This window comes from Carettochelys insculpta, chromosome 2 (genome assembly GCF_033958435.1).
Source record: "Carettochelys insculpta isolate YL-2023 chromosome 2, ASM3395843v1, whole genome shotgun sequence".
Taxonomy (NCBI): domain Eukaryota; kingdom Metazoa; phylum Chordata; order Testudines; family Carettochelyidae; genus Carettochelys; species Carettochelys insculpta.
In genome coordinates this window covers 88622478-88639948 of record NC_134138.1, presented here as the reverse complement: position 1 = coordinate 88639948, position 17471 = coordinate 88622478, and the positions used below count along the sequence as shown (strand labels likewise).

At 51.3% G+C, this 17471-nt stretch overlaps 1 protein-coding gene across 1 annotated transcript in view; it reads left to right on the top strand.

Annotated features, from left to right (window-relative positions):
* Window positions 1-455: 455 nt before the first annotated feature.
* LAMA3 (laminin subunit alpha 3) overlaps window positions 456-17471 on the top strand; it is a 240268-nt gene continuing 223252 nt past the window's right edge. The window contains exon 1 of the mRNA XM_074987282.1: window positions 456-754. Coding sequence (XP_074843383.1) covers window positions 503-754 — 252 coding nt within the window. The 5' untranslated portion in view covers window positions 456-502. The remainder of the gene's footprint in view (window positions 755-17471) is intronic.

Below are 17471 nucleotides of genomic sequence, written 5' to 3'. Positions count from 1 at the left end.
TTCAGTCCCTTCGAAGCATCTAGCACTGGCATCGTTTGGAAGACAGGATGCTGGGCCAGGTGGACCTTTGCTCTGACCCACAACTGTTCTTTTAATGACTAAAAGAAATAGCCCGGTGGGCGGGGCAGCGCCTGGGCCTCCAGTCTGTCTGGAGAAGGGCGGACAGCGCGCACCCCCGCACCTCTCCAGCCGACCCGCTCAAACCCCCTTCCCCCTCCAGGCACTAGGGTCTGGGAGCCACACGCCCCTGGAGGCCCCTCTCGGGTGATCCGCCACTATTTCTCCTCCCGGAGAGACCCGCCTTACCCCGCCCCCCCCCGACTTCCTTGTCCTCAGGACCCAAATATTTCCTGCACGCCTCCCTCCCTCCGAGCCAGCGGCCTCTAGCGCCGCGCCACAGGGGGGCGGGCCGGGCGCACGCAGGATAGGCGAGGCGAGGCGAGGCGCGGGCAGCGCATAGCGAGCCTGCCACCGCCGCCTGTCCCCGGCGAGCCTGCTGAGCATGGCCGGGCTCTTCCTCGCGCTCCTATCCCCCTTCCTCGCTCTGCGCGCCGGGGCCGCCCGGCCGGGGCCGCCCGACTCCCGGGTGCTGGGGCTCAGCCTCCACCCGCCCTACTTCAACCTGGCCGAGACCGCCGGCATCTGGGCCACGGCCACCTGCGGCCAGGAGGAGAGCGGCGGGAGGCCGCGGCTGGAGCTGTACTGCAAGCTGGTGGGAGGACCGGCGGCCGCCCCCGCGGGGCACACCATCCAGGTACCGGCGGGGGCCGCACGCCCGCGCACGGCGCGAGGCGGGACAGGTGCGCCCCGGGCAGCGCTCGGCTCACCCTCCTTCCCCGCTCCACGCGGTCAGCGCCTCCCTGCAGGGCTGCGAGGCCCCCTCTCCCGCCGCGGGCATGGGCGGGAGCCGGGATTAGCGCAGTGCAACCTGCGCTCAGGACCCAGCGCCGCTGCATAGCCCTCGCCCCCCATTAGGTCTGCAGTATACTTCAGTTGGGCTTATAGCTAGCGGCGAACCCCCGGGACACAGCCGATGCCGAGTGGCGGCTGCTGCCCCGGGCGGCGCAGGCTGTTGGGTGAAGCAGGGAGAGGAGCCAGGACCCAGGGACCCCGTTACGGTCTGCAGGAGAAAATGTAGGGCGCGGAGAAGAGGGGCACGTGGGTGTTTCTGAATCTGGGCAACGCCCGGGCTTTGGTGTCTGGGAAGCTGAGGGATGTGCCACTGTAACATCTGGAGCCTGGTTTCGTCTGGGGAGGGAAGGAGCCCACCTGCCTGACCTTAGTTTCTCCCAGTACAGTTTGGAAAGAGGTCCCCCAGCAGCTGCTGGGTGCAGGAGTTAGTGCTCCAGGATCACCCTTATCTCCCTCTTCCTCCAAAGCCCGGAAGAAGCCAGCATTGGGCAAAGTCGATCAGATGCCTTCAGGCTTTCATGTTTGTTTCATCCTTTTTTCAGCCCCGGCAGGGGTGTGTCATAATAACTACTGCCTCAGGGAAGCGCCTTTTGAACTGTAGAGGGGGAAGCACCTTTTTAAGGTGTATTAAGAAGCCCTAACACGTGTACTTGTAAAAACCAGAACTTCACCCTGAGCCTCATAATGTACCCCTGGGGCAGCTTGTGGGATGATACCAGAGATTCCTGTGGGGTGGGGGCTTTTCTCTGAGAAGAGAGTGTGAAGGATAGGAAAGGATGATGTTAAAGCTGCAGCTGCTGATCTGACCTGCTTGGTCATGAGCTCTCCCTGCACCTGATAACAGCCCTGAAAAGAAAAGCGAAATTTTCCAGTGGTGGACTGATAGGAATACACTTTCCCCAGGTGGTTTGGCAGAAACCTGTGTGAACTTGTCTGTCAGGAGGGGGAGGAAAAAGTAACATTAGGCACTGTGATCCTATGCAATGGATGTGCTGTATCAGTTCTGGTGGTACGTTACCACTGGGGTGATGGTGGAGACAGCTTGACAATCACGTTTTAGACCAGTGGTGAGCAAACTGTGGGGCAGGCCCTTCCGGGGGGCATGACATTTTGTAAGGGGGAGTGCAGAACGATCAGCTGTTGAGTCCCAGACTCATCTATCTCATTAAAAATGTTGAAATCTGTTATTGTTTTTATGTATGTGTATTCTCATTCATAAAATTTTTACATTCTACATTCTTATTTTCTTACACATGCCAAAAGTTTTTTTTTTCCATATGACCGTAACTGAAATTTCTGTTGGTTTGAATTACATTATAGAGCATGGGGGGCCCCTGCTAATTGCAGAGATGAAAAGTAGGGCCTGATGTAAAAAGTTTGCTCACCCCTAGACCATGGGTCAGCAACTTTTCTGAGGCAGAGTGCTGAAATTTGGCTTTTTTACCTCTATGTACGGTCTGAGTGCTGGTGATACTTTTTAAAGTCACTAATTGTCCTTCTTAAAACAGCTTCAGTGCACCAATCTCTGTTTCTCAGAAGTGCTCTAATAGCACAATATTGTAGTATGATTGCATACTGACATTTTATATATTAGAAGTAAGTAAATATAAACTACAACTAAACAACATCAAATGAGCAAACAAAGTTAATTCTTTGATGCAGTAGGCTTACTTTCTTGTCTTTTGTCTTTTTTATACCACACAATCCACTTGTGTGAATTATTGAGGTTTTTCTGTATGTAGAGAGAGGATAGAAGAGAGAAGCAGAGTTCCTTTTGTTAAACATTTACCTTACAGGTCCTGGGTTAGAGGCCAGTTGTGGTTTGTGCCTGATCCAAATTGCTGGAAGAATTACTGCTCTCTCAGCCTTGGCTCAAGGAAACTTATTGTGCTTCTTTCCATGTTTGTATAAACTTGGATACAGAAGCATATCTCTCCAGTTTTCAACAAAGTCTCACTGAAATACAAAACATGAATACTTCTGTAGTTTACCAGAAGTTGTTTGGGTTCAAGAGGGGTTGGAAATTCTTTCAAAAAACTAGGAAAATCCAGGCACAGAAAGTGTGGTGAGAGCACAATGTACATATTATCAAACTGCTCCACCTCTCAGGTTCCAATACACTTTAAATAAAGGAAGAGAATCTACTTGTGTGGTTAGACATGCAAAAAATGTACAAATGTATATTAAATGCCTACGGAATCATAGCCGATAAGATTAAACAAACACACACACACACTCACAGGGAGTGAGGCAGTGCTAAGTCTTAAACAACTCACCGAGAATCACACTCTTCAAGGCTTAATCTTGAAAAAGTCACAATGAGAAGGAAATTCCAATTTAAGGTGATACTTTTCTCCTAACTCTCTCTGTACCTTATTATCAAAGGTATGTACAGGGCTGGGTTGTGGCTTCCCCTGTACAAGTTTGTAAGGGGAAGGGGAGATGGTTTAAGGAGCTTCTCCGGCTCTGATGCCTGGTTTATGTGTAACCATGCAGTGGATGGGGAGTGGAGTTACTGCTCTATGCTAGAGCCATCACTGGCATCTCCAAAGGGGATGAGAAAGAGTAGAATGGCCCCAGCTTTGCTCCCTGGAGCAAGCCCGGCACTCTCAGGCTATGGCTACACCAGAAACTTATTTCAAGGTAACAGCAGTTATTTTGAAATACCTTTGCTGTTGTCTAGACTACACATGCACTATTTTGAAACAGATTTGAAGTAGTGGGTGCGTTATTCTGAAATTGGTAACCCTCATTCCTTGAGGAATAACACTTAGTTCAAAAGAGATATTTCAAAATAAGTGGTGTTATTTTAGGGAACAAGGGCACCTTCGAATTTAAGGGCCTCCAGCACTCTCAGGGTGCCCTTCTCTGGTTGGTTGGCATCTCTGGCCACACGCAGGGAAACCTCCATGGTCACCCCCACCCCCCAGCCCTTAATGCCACAATGGGGGGGGCGTTGTGCTCTGGGCCTGCTGCAGAACCAGCAACCTGCTTCTGCACAAGAGGCCTGCTTGCGACAGCATCATGAGCCAGAGCAAGGGCTCCAACCTGCCCCCTACAGCTCCTGTGGAGCCTGCCCAAGCTCCTCAGGAGCCTGCCCTGGCTCAGAAGAGGCGGGCACCTTCCTGGTTGGGCATGGAGATCTGGGGCATCATTACTGTGTTGGGGGATGACACCGTCTCCCAGGATCTCTGCACCTGATGAAGGAACACAGCCATCTGTGGCTGCGCAGTGGAAGCTCTGGCAGCACATGGCCACGTGCATACCCGGGAACAGGTGTCTTTGGAAGTTAAGGAGTTCTGCCAAGCCTATGCCAGGGCTGGGGAGGGCAGGTCCAGGGCAGTGCCCCTTGGCTGCCCCCGCTATGAGACCTGGAGCGCATTCTGGGGGGGCAGGGCTGTCCCATCCCTTCCCCTCATGGTGGAGTCTGGCTAGGACCCGCCCATCATGGAGCTGGAGCCAGGCAGCAAGGATGAGGATGAGGTGGAGGAGGTGCCAGAGAACCTGGACTGGGACCTGGGGGACAGTAGCCAGCCCACCGTGGTTACAAGAGGCCTGACTGGAGAGCCATCCCCGGCATTGTTCGACGGGAGAGGGAACATGCTGGAAATGCCACCTCCATTCCCCATATCGGGGGTTGAGGGCCTAGCTGGGTGTGGGAGGAGATATGCCTCGTGTCCAACCTCACTGGCGGTGGTGCATGCAGCCACAGGTGCATGTGTGACCATGTGCTGTGCTGCTCCCAGGCATGCAGCCCTAGGAGGTTGCTGCAGGGGACCCTGGGCTACTGGGCACAGGGCGACTGGAGAGGCCTGCCATGCCTCTGACCCCTGGGTGGGACATTCTGCCCCCACAGGCCACCACAGGAGGGGGGCATGGGGCAGCATAATGCACGCACACCCAGCAATCCCACACATGGGCATGCCCACAGCCCCGTGCCAGCCCCCACTCCTGGAGACACCAGAGGCCAGTGACATGAGCACGCATGGCCTGGTTGCCTGCATGACAGCTGCAGCAGAGCCAGGAACTGTCGCTCTCAGCTTGCACATGGGGACCGGGCACCAGGTGTCGTGTCCCCTGGGATGACTGACCTTGTTCTCCACAACTGGACTACTTGGATGGGAGCGTGCCCCACATCCCCCAGACCACCTGCCCGGACCTGAGGACAATGCTGGCACGTGCAGGGTTCTGAGGACCTCCAGCAGAGCACCTTTGCCAGCTCTGGGCCAGGCATCGCACATTGCGGCATTGGGTGGTGGAAGACTTTGGCATCCTCCATGAGGCCCTGAGGGCACAGCAGGAGCACAGGCGGATCCTGCTGCTGGAGGTGCACATGCTCTTGCACACCCTGATGTCTTGCCCTAACAGAGCTGTCGCTTCCTCCCTCACCCCACCCCTGCTCTTCCTGCACCCCTTCTCTCTCCCTGCTTCTCATGCCACACCTTTCCCCTCCTCTACCTCCAGGAATGCCAAGGACCCTGCACTTGAGGTGGTATGCGGGCCCAGTGTCCTGCAGAACCTGACCTCTGAGCCTCCTGGTCTCCATTTGCAGCTCCCTCACTCCACCCTGCTCTCTTCCCCTCCCAGTTACCTCCACCTCCCTCCCCAGTTGTCCTGCCCCAGCCATGTAAATAAAGATCCTGTATGTGTTCAAACAAACAAAGACTGTTTATTGCACCTTCAGGAGGGGGGGTTGGTGGAGTAGGGCAGGAAGATGGTATGGATGAGTGTAGCTGAAGCCCCCAGTGGGGCAACCCAGGGAACAATGTCACTGCTATCCAAGGGTGAAGCTCTCTCTCAGGGCCTCCTGGATGGCAGCTGTGCATGGCTGTTTGTAGGCCCTGGCTAAGCACATGATTTCAGCCCTCCGTGTGGTCCAGAAGGCCTTGACCTTTGCCTTCCCCTTCCCCTTTCCCTCACACAGGTTATGCAGCACACAGCAGGCTTCCACCACCTGTGGGATGCAGTGCTCCCTGAGGTCCAGCCAGGTGAGGACGCACTGGAAATGTCCTTTGAGGCATCCGAAGGTACCCCTGGCCACCATGCAGGCCCTGGCTAGCTGGGCATTGAAAGCCTCCCAGGAGGGGTCCAGGTGGCCAGTGTAGGGCCTCATGAACCCTGGGATGAGGGGATAGGCAGCATCCCCACCAGGCAGATGGGTATGTCCACATCCCCAACCCTGATGTTGCATTTGGGGAAGAAGATCCTGGCGTGCAGCTTTTGGTAGACTCAGGAATTCCAGAACACGCCGGTGTCATGCGCCTTCCCCAACCATCTGATGGTGACATACGTGAAATGACCCTGGTGGTCAGTCACAGCCCGCAGGACCCCTGAAAAATATCCCTTGTGATTGATGTAGGCCAAGGCCCAGTGTTCTGGACATGGATGGAGACGTGCGTCCCAGTGATGGCCCTCCCACAGTTAGGGAAGTCCAGAACGCCAAATCCCGTGATGACCTTGTCTGCATCTGCCAGGCAGATGACTGCACAGCAGGATGCTGTTGATGGCCCTGATTGCTTGCAGGGGCACAGTTGGAGCAGGTATCAGAGGGCTGCCGGGGCACCTGCAGACTCCCCCTGGTTTTCCTCCCCATCACTAGGAACAACCCCCAGCAGTAGCACCCACACTTAGCCAGGCTGCAGGGGGGTGGGACTGAGGGAACTCTCCTGGAGTGGGGGCTTGCAATACCCCCACCTACTATTCTCCAGGGCCACACATCCTGTCCTCCTGCCCCAGTGCAGCCTGTTGGGCCGGGAGTGCCCAACCTGCACGAACAGGACCCTGACGGTCGACTTCCCCGCGCTGCACTGGTTGCCCACGGATCAGTATCTGTCTGGTGTGGCGAATTTCCAGAGTGTGATGGTGACCCACTTCTGGAGGGGGACAGAGGGTCTGCAGGTGCATGTCCTGGCACTGCAGAGAGCTTGAGGAAGCATGCAAAAGTTCTGCAGCCATTGCTGGTTTCTCCATTGCTCCAGGGTGATGATGTCCCAGCAGTCCACACTGGTGTCGAGCCGTGGATCCTGGTCCCTGCTGGGTGGCCTACAGCTGGTGGATCAGCTCCTGTAGCTGGTCAAGTAGGGTCCACAAAACAGGCTCGGGGTGGGGATCCTGCAGGTTCTGGAGATCAGGTCATAGCACATCCCCCCACAACTTGCAGCAGGTACAGCAGGAGTGGGAGACTGGCTGGGGCTGGCAGAGGCTGCTGTGCTGTCCTGGGGCAGGGCAACCACAGCAGGTGGTAAGAATGCGTTGCTGTCCCTTGAATGTAGGCAAGCAAGCAGGGAGAGATGAAGAGCGGCTCTCCGACGGGGTTGGGGTGGGGGAAAGGGTGGGAGGGAGATCCCTTTAAGCATATGCCTCAGATAGCCTCAAGCAGCTGCCACAGGAAGCAACTGCTGGCCTGATGCTCTGCCCAAACTGCTTCCAGATGGCCTTAAATGAGGATTAGTGTCCAATAGGTGTGTGCGTATATATATTCTGCAATAGTTTTCAGGTGTGGATGTGTTATTCCAGAGTAAGTTATTTTGGAATATCCAGTGCAAAATAACTTATTCCGGAATAAAGCTGTAGTGTAGATGTAGCCTTAGTGTATAGTTTCAATGCATGGGATAGTGTTCACTGGAGTTTGCACTCCCAGGGAGCTCCATTAAGAATTCTGTGTGTGTCATTCATCATTCCTCTTGGGGTTTCCACTGTGGTGAACCCCTCCACACAACTCAGGCTGTGTTTACACTGCAGGTTTTTCTTGACATCACCTAATTTTGATGTTCTAATGTCTAAATAACTAATGTCAGAAAATCATATTCACACAGTCACAGCATTGCGAAACGGAGCGTTTTCATTTACAGCCACAGTTCACAGTCAGAGCACTGCAAAAGGAGCCTTCACGTGAGCCAACAATAGCTGTGCTTTGTTCACACATGTTCCTTGTCCACCTTGAAGGGGTGGGGGTGTGGCATCAGCAAAAGTCGTTCGCAGAGCTGGAGTAATTATTTCACGGGAAAAACTCTCTTATCTCAAGTTATCCTGCTTGGCTGTATGAACAGTTTGGTTTTTTGTTTTGTTTTGTTTTGTTTGCAGAAAAAAGGGCTTTTTCTTACACTCCCCCCTTCCCCCCGCCGCCTCAGCAAAGACAAACCCTCAGTTACCTGGCATGATCTGAGCCTGTAAGGCACTGCCCAATCCACAGTATAACCTGCTGTCTATTTCCCTTAATCAGCATATTCACTAAATTAGGATGATTTTCCATGAATAGGATCCATGCAACAATGTGCATTTCCAAAATCATGACTAAAGAGGTTGTGCAGGTGTGAATTAGTGATTGGTAGTAGACCTGGACTGCTGCAGGGTACACAACTGTCAGAGATTATTATGGTGTTACCAAGTCTTGGAACGTGGTTCCTTTCCTGTAGTATGAATAGGATCTTTATCTTCACAGGGTGTAAATTCAGCACATTGGCATGCTTCCGTAAATTGCTTGTTGCATTTTCAGTTTTCTAACTGAGATCACTATTCTGTGCACTTGGGAGAACAGCAGGTGACAAGGATAACAACATCACTATCAAATGCACACCTGCCCTGGGGATGAAGTCGAGCCAAAATCAAACAGTCTTGAGGCTCAATGTCTTGAAATCGAGACACAGGCAGTCTACCAGAAGGCTTCAGTGTGGGATGCCGGTAGATATTGCCGGTGGGAAGCAAGGGAGAATTCTTTGTTCAACAATTTATTTCCCTTCATTTCTCACTCTTTGTCTTGTTGGCAGATCTTGTGGAATGTACTTTAGGCAACTGAAACTCCAGCTGTTGCAGGATCATTCTTTGAATTATGTGTGGGAAAAATTATTAAATCTTGAGTTCAGATCTTCAAGTGCTGCAGCTTCTTTAAAATAAGCCATCTTCCAACACATGCATTTCATATTCCAAATTCAGTTTTCTGATCATACTCATCTTTACTTCAAGGCTCTCATCAAACTGTAGTTTAAAACTCAAACTACCCTAGCAAGAATTGTGTTAAAACATAACATATATAGTTACATAGCTACATAGTTCTAACATGCCCAGTGTGGATGTGGATTTTCTTTTAAAGACTTAAGCTTTAGTACTGTAATAAAACCGCGCTCCTGTCAAAATAGCACATTGTTTTTTCTAATTGTGTTAGAAAGTGGTCTTACTGACGCCTAGTGCCATATGACGTTGTGTTTACACTGGCAAACTACACTAATGCACAGACTGAGTTTAAAGTAGCACCCTGGTTTGCCTTGTCCTTTGTAAAAATGTAAAAAAAAAAAAAGGTTCTAGAATGATTGGAGGAATATAATTTTATCACACAATCCCTAGATATAGTTCATTAGTTCAGGCCTTCATCGACCTGACCAAGGCCTTAGACTTGGTCAGCAGGGATGGACTGTTCAAACTGCTCCACAAGATAGGCTGTCAACCACGATTGCTCAAGATGATCCAGTCTTTCCACGAAGACATGAGAGGAACCATCCAATATGACGGCACATTATCCGATGTTTTCAGCATCAGGAGCTGCGTTAAACAAGGATGCGTCCTTGCTCCGACATTGTGCAGGATCTTCTTCGCGCTCCTCCTGAAGCATGCCTTTGGATCTTCAACAGAGGGCATCTTTTTGCACACAAGATCTGACAGGAAACTGTTTAATCTTGCAAGGCTGAAAGCTAAATCTAAGGTGCGGGAGGTCCTCATCAGAGATATGCTGTTCGCAGATGCTGCTGCTGTAGTGTCACACACCGAAGACCAGCTTCAGAAACTGCTGGATCGGTTCTCCAAAGCATGCAAGGACTTCGGGCTTTCCATCAGCCTAAAGAAGACAAACGTACTTACTCAGGACGTTGCTGAACCTCCATCAATCAGCACTGACAACTATACCTTAGAGGTCGTCCACGAGTTCGTTTACCTCGGATCCACCATCACTGACACCCTGTCATTGAAGTCTGAGCTAAATAGGAGGATCGGAAAAGCAGCCACAACTCTGTCCAGACTCAGCGAGAGAGTGTGGAATAAGATCAAGTTGAACACCTGCACCAAAATGCAAGTCTACAGAGCCTGCATCCTCAGCACCCTCCTTTACGGCAGCGAGTCTTGGACCCTGTATGCCCGCCAGGAAAAGAGGCTGAACGTCTTCCACTTGCGCTGCCTCAGGTGCATCCTTGGAATATCATGGAAGGACAGAGTGTCCAACACCGCTGTCCTCGAGCAAGCTGGAGTCCCAGCCATGCACACCCTCCTCAGGCAGCGTCGGCTCTGCTGGCTTGGCCACGTCCACAGGATGAATGATGGAAGGATCCCAAAAGACATCCTGTATGGCGAGCTAGCCTCTGGCAAAAGACCTCCCGGATGCCCCCAGTTGCGCTACAAAGATGTTTGCAAGAGGGACCTCAGGGAGGTAGACCTCGAGCCGGACAGCTGGGAGGAGCTGGCAGACGATCCCAGCAGATGGAGGCAGGAACTACAGAAGGGCCTTCAGAAGGGTGAGATGAGGATTAGACAGCTAGCAAAGGAGAAGCGAGCCCACAGAAAGCACAGTAAGGACCTGCCAGGCACCCATTACACATGCAACAGATGCAGCAAGGACTGTCACTCTCATGTGGGCCTTCACAGTCACAGTCGATGCTGTAAATGATGATCCCAAATGGAACTATGAAGGGCGCGATCCATAGTCTACGTAGACTGAAGGATGCTACTACTACTAGTTTATCAGTGTACGTACGTGGTGATTTGGCCGCATCTTTTTTCTGAATGACCATTAACATTCTCTGGCGTTAACCCTTAACCCAGGCTGTCAAGCACAGGATTGCGTAACACAAACGCAGACTAGTCATTTTTTGTGAAGACTGTAGCATTGTAGGCATCAGCAACCTTTCCCAGGTGGAGTGCTAAAATTTGACCTTTTAACCTCTATGTACTGTCTGAGTGCTGGTGATAATTTATTAAAGTCAGCAATAGTTCTACTTAAAACAGCTTCATTAATAAATAAACTGTAAAGCTCTTCATCTTAATTTCGGTGTTGGTTGCTAGCATTATCTGGTCTTTTGTTAATCCACACACTTCGAGCAAGCTCCCTCTGCAAGGGGAGTGAGGGGTGCAGCTGAGCTCCCGTCTCATGTGTGGATGAAAATCAGCTCGCGTGCCACTCTTGGCACCCGTGCCGGAGGTTGCTGACCCCTGCTCTAGCACATTCATGACTTATAAGAATCAGGGGTAGCTGCCAGTGGACAATGGTTTAAATGCTAGTGTAGACAGAACTAAATCATTTTCAATACTATGTTAAATCTTGGATGAAGTCTTCTTGAAATAGTGAAAAACATAGCCCTGTGTCATGAGTGTTAACTAGTTGTTGACACTGTGCTGCATCACACTTTGCTGATGGCAGGTGCAGAATATTCTGGTATAGACAAGGTTAATGATCTGCCTTTATTATAGTCAGGGACTACATCTACGCAAGAAGCCCCTGTCAACGGAAGTGACTGTCGGAAGGTATTTCCTGGCAAAACTTCTGTCAATAGATTGCATCTAGAAATAAAACAGATCAAAAGAGCAATCCGTTCTGTCGACAGAGAGCAGCCAGACTGCCCAGCCCTCTCTTGACCGGATGGCTGACTGGAAGCTCTGCAAAAATGGCTGCCTAGTGAACCAGAAGCCTTGTCTGTTGGCAAAAGGTCCCCAGAGCATGGCTGTTTTGTTGACAGAATACTGCTGAGAGAGACGTTATACTTAAACGGGGAGAGGTATAACACTGCTGACAGATGTGCCAGGTTTTGTTGACCAACTGTTGGCAAAGTACATGTTGCACATAGACGCTTCACTTTTTTTCCTGACAAAAGCCCACTTTTTCCAGGAAACACCTCTCGTGTAGACATAGCCACTATGTATACGGTGAGCTCTGTACATATTCACAACCCTCAGATGCTGCAAGAGGTCCCTTAGGGAAAGTTGTATGTCCTCTAGACTTCTTTGGGAGATCTCCAGTGATTGCACCATTCCTAGGTTAGCTTCATCTGTGGTAGTAAAGATGGATAGAATAGTAGATGTAATGACACTCATGCTTTTTACCACTGTGTCAATTATATTTCAAAAGGGCTCAGGCGTCTTGGGCTGGCGGCTGGCCCCAACAATGCGGAGCTCTGGCAGCTGGCGGGCGGGTGGCTGACAGGCAGGTGGCTAGCCCCAGTAACGTGGGGCTGGGGTGGCTGACCCTGGCAGTGCGGGGCTTGGGCGGCTCAGGCTGGCAGATGGGCAGCTGACCCTGGCAGCATGGGGCTCGAGCAGGTGGCTGGCCATGGTGGCATGGGGCTTGGGTGGCTGTGCATCTAACAGTATGCCAGGGACAATTAATTAAAATCATGCTCCTGGCCAGTCTAGCTAAGGCTGCCAAGTGTTAACAGAGGTGAAACTGAACCTGTATTAGCAATAGTGTGTTCAAGATCAAAGTATGGCTGGGGAGTCTGTCTCTGAGATTCACTGATCTTACAAAGGGATAATGCTTCAACAGATTCTGGTTCCAGATGCCCAGGGAGTGATTTCCACCACTTCAGTGGTCTGACTTTCTCTAAAACTTGGCAGCAAAAATGCACTTCTTAATATTACTTTTCATTTAATTTAAATGAATTTAATAGATAATAATGAGTTCAAACACAGGTGGTCATCATTTCAATTTAAATTCTAAATATATCTTTTTATAGTGTATTCTGTTATATAATTAATATATATAAAATATTATATATTATAAATATATATAATACAATATATTATTTTAAAATAAACCCATATTTAAACAAAAAATCTGATTTAAAATATCTGATTTTATTTTAATTAAAAAAAACCACTGTTTTTTTCTTTTTAATCTGCCCGCTCTGTCCTCTGTCTTTTGTCTATGGTCATACGTGACCTGTGACAGCCAAGAGGTTAGATTAGATTAGGGGTTGGCAACCAAAACAGCAAGAAGAGCCATTTTTTCAAATTTGGTTAAAAACTCAATAATTCAAGAGCTGCAATGCATGTGAGTATGAGATGGTCTTTAATAAATAGTGTCAAACTACATTTTTTGTAACCCTGATTTTAAGAACAGAGCGCACACAATGATTTGTAATGTGATACATGTTTACTGCAGGATGGTCACAAATTTTTACATATTCTGTTTCCTCACACTTTACATGTGTGTGTTTGTACCACTGTCTTCCTGACTTTCACTCCCGAACTTGCTTTAATCATGCCAATTTTACTTCACGTTTAATTTCACTTTCTTTCTTAAAATGTGTGTTGCCCTTCACAGCATGAATGCCACAAGCTTCCTTTTCCTTTCCAAAAGCAAAACTTTATTAGCAACACGATCAAAACACATAGTATGATATCCAACAATGTACTGCACATACTAAAGGAGGAGTTATCCAACATTTCAAGATCACATATTGTTTGCTATTTAGATACTAGTTGTTCATTGTTAGGATTTTAGACATTCACCAGTTATCGGAAAAAATCGGTTATTTTTTTTAACTTTGCAGTTATAGTGTCGGGAACCACAAAGAAGTCCTTAAAGCAGGTGGCTCCGGAGCCACAGGTTGCAGGCCCCTGGATTAGATGATCTGATGGTCCCTCATGGTCTTTAATTCTATGGCTTTCTATGCCTCCATTCTCTACCTTTAAAATGGGTATATTAGTACTCCCCTTGCTCACAAGGAAGTCATAAGGATTGAATCCATTTTAAAAATAAGGTGTTTAGATACATTGGCATAGTAAGTCATGTAAGTACCATAGAAAAGAGAAATAATGTTACAGGAGGCTACATACACGTTGCTGGAGATGTTCATTTTGGCTATATCTACACAGCAAAGTTATTTTGAAATAACAGCTATTATTTTGAATTAACTTTGCAAGCATCTACGCTATGCACATGCTATTTTGAAATAAATCCAAAATAGTGGGCATGTTGCTTTGAATGTCGTAAATCTCTTTCCAGGAGAAATATTGACTATTTTGAAATAGCTATTTTGATATAGACACTGTTAAGACACGGAATAGCACTATTTTGAAATAAGCCATAATGGTGTCCAATGTCACTGTTTCAAGCTAGGCACTATGGCTGTGTCTACACATGCCCCTTCCTTTTGAAAGGGGCATGTTAATGAGCGGGTTCGAAAGATGCTAATGAGGCACTGCAATGAATATGCAGTGCCTCATTAGCATAATAGCGGCCACAACGATTCGAAAGTGTGGCTTTTCGAATTGCGCACCACCAATGGAGACGGAACCTTCTGAAAGGACCCCCCCCAGTTTTCAAAAGCCCTTCTTTTCTATCTAGTCATAGGAAGAAGGGCTCTTGAAAACTGGGGGGGGTCATTTCGGAAGGTCCCGTCTCCACAGGCAGCGCGCGATTTGAAGAGCCGCACTTTCGAATTGCTGTAGCTGCCATTATGCTAATGAGGTGCTGCATATGCATTGCAGCTCCTCATTAGCATCTTTGAACCCGCTCATTAACATGCCCCTTTCGAAAGGAAGGGGCACGTGTAGACACAGGGCATATGTCTGGGCATGCTATTTCCAAATATCTGGGTGCTATTTCAAGATGAATTCTTGTGTGTAGCTGTATTATTTTGAAATAAGCTATTTCAGATTAGCTGCATCTACACTAACCAGTTCTTTTGAAAGAGCAGGCCCCGTTTTGAAGTAGCGCACGGCATATCTACACATACCGTGTGCTCTTTCGAACATGAAATCGACATTAGGCATCGCAGGAATCAAAACCTCTCTTCCAAACAGAAAATAGGAAAAGGCTGCTCCTTCTAAGTCTTTTTCGAAAAAGGACATGTGTAGACATTCCGCATCCCACTTTTTTCGAAAGACCGGGGTCCACCATGGTGGCAATCAGCTGTTAGGTGGAAACGTGCTGCCCAACCCCTGTGAGGCTCTGTGGTCTGTGTTTGCAGCAGCTCTTAAAACTGCATGGACCGGGAAACCCCATTGTAGGAAGCTGAGAGTGTGCAGGCAGCAGCCATTGCATGTGCTGCCCCTGCATGCCTTAGCCAGACCCCCAGCGGCCATCAAGCAGCCACGGAGGAGGCCAAGGGCCTCTGCTTCTGAGTGCACCCAAAACTCTGAAGGGTCCAGCCAGGGGGGAAAAAGTGTGCTCCCTCCTGGATGGAGCATGAGCTCCGGGACCTGCTGGGGATCTGGCAGGAGGAGGAGTAGCTCCAGGTCATGGGCACAAAATGGAGGAATTTGGCAGCTTTCGCCTGGCTGGCCAAGGGCCTGAGTATCTGGGGTGACCCTGCCAAGCACTCTAGACAAGTGAGAAGCAAGGTCAAGGAGTTGCGGCAGGGTTATGCCTGGGCTTAGGACTCGGCCAGCCAGTCGGGGGCCGCCCCTGCTACATGTCCCTACTACTGGGAGCTCAGGACCATCCTGGGCCCCCAGGACACCTCCTCCCCGCTGGCCCTCTTGGACACCTCAGCTTAGGAGCACCAGCCTAGAGAGGAGCGGGAGCCAGGACCATTGGCCAGACCTGCAGCACCAGCACTGGACATGTAGCCAGCTCATCCAGGGACTGGTCCAGTGAGGAGGGGGACCTGGTCACTGATCTCCCCTCTCACACCTCCAGCTGGGCATCAGCCAAATGGCCTTCCCCCAACCTTGGTGGTGGACGCTCAGGTACGCACCCAACAGGGCACGCACTGTGGATCATGTGGCAGGGGCACCATACATGAACAGGGGCCCCTCATGTCCCCTGCAGACCTCAGCCTGCCAGGGCCCAGCTGGACCATGGCCCTGGGATGGCAGCACAGTCTCCAGTGCCCGTCAATACCCACTCCTGCGGACAGCAGTGCGCTCTGCCCCGGGGGTGGGGGGATGACCTGCACAAAGGGGACTCCCACAAAGACGGGGGGACAAGGGAAGGGGACCCGGGGCCCACAGGAGGGCTGAGGGGCATGGGTCATGGGACGGGTCAGTACTCATGGCCTATTCCTCTCTTTTCCCATGTTTCTGTAGCTTGCCCCATTGGTTGTCCCCAACAGCCCCCATGAAGGCAAGGGATGGCGACCGGCCAGAGCCACCACCAGCGCCAGGACGGGCCTGGTCACGGCAGAGCCAGAGGTGGCCGGCAGAGGACCCCCACCTCGCCGCCTCTATACGGCACCAGGTGGAGCTGGCCGAGCACCAGCTCCACTTGGAGGAGTGTGAGGCTGCCTGGTGCCAGGTGGCCTGGGGGGAATTCCTCGCACCTTCTGGGATGTGGCAGCCACATACTTGGAGCTGCTGGCACCCTGCTGCCTCCCTGCTGCCCCTCCTGCTGCCCCCCAATGCCCCTCCCGCTGTGGCCCCACCCACCAGCCCACTGGGAGAAGTCCCTGCTGGCCCAGATCGCTGGACCGAGGCTGATCCCTGGCCCTGCCTCTCCATACTCTCTGCCCTGTCCCAGTCTCACTGGGGACCCCAGACAAGGGGGGAGCTTGGGACCTGGGGCCAGCCTGGGTCATGCCCCTCCACCCCACTCCAGAGGGATGGCCCACTGAGAGGGCCACTGAGGTCCCCCTCCCCTGTAAATAGTTAGCCCCCCCCCCCCCCGATACATAGTTGGACATTGTGTTATGTTTGTCACGAAGTATTACCCACATGTTTTTTGTAGTTAACAATATACCCATTTAATTTTCCAAAACCCCTGCGTTCTGTGTGCTCAGTGGGGGTGAGGTGGCGGTATGTGGGAGGTGGGGGGCGGTGTGCAGGGGATGTGGACATGGGGTTCGCAGGGTCGGGGGAGTGTGTGGGAGGCCTGCTAGGGGTGGCTGGGGTGGCACTCACTGGGGCCCCTGCTCGAAGTACCGGTGCAGGGCTTCCTGGATGCAGATCCCGTCATAGTGGACCTGGTGGCTAGCGGTGGTGGCTGGCTGGGGGTAGCCCATGCTGGCTTCAGGCGCCCAGCCCTGCATGAAGGGCTCTCCCTTACTCTCTACAATGTTAAGCAGAGTGCAGCAGGTGCCCACCATCTGCGGAACATTGAGGACACCCACCTCCGGGCAGCCAAGGAGGCAGTGCCACTGCCCCTCCAGGGGGCCAAAGATGCGCTCAACCACCTGCTGGGCGAGGTTGAGCTGGCCTTTGAAGCGCTCCTGGCTGGGGGTGGGGTGGCCTGTATAAGGCCACATGAGCCAGGGCTGGAGCGGGTGTGCTGCATTGGCCACCGTGCAGAGGGGCATAGTGATGTCCCCCAGCGGGATCTCCCTCTGGGGGATGTAGGTCCCTGTCTCCAGCCAGCAGCACAGGCCCGTGTTCCAGAACACCCGTGCGTCGTGGGTGCAGCTGGGCCAGCCCACGTGGACATCCTGGAACCAGCCCCGGCTGTCCACCATGGCCTGCACAACCACCAAATGGTAGCCTTTCCTGTTTATGAGCTGTCATCTGCTGTACTCCAGAGTGCAGATAGGTATGTGGGTCCTGTTGAGGGCCCTGAAGCAATTCAGGAAACCTAGTGCGGCAAAGCCAGCAATGGCCGTGTCCAGGTCCCCGATGCAGATGACCCTCTGGAGAAGCATGGCATTTAG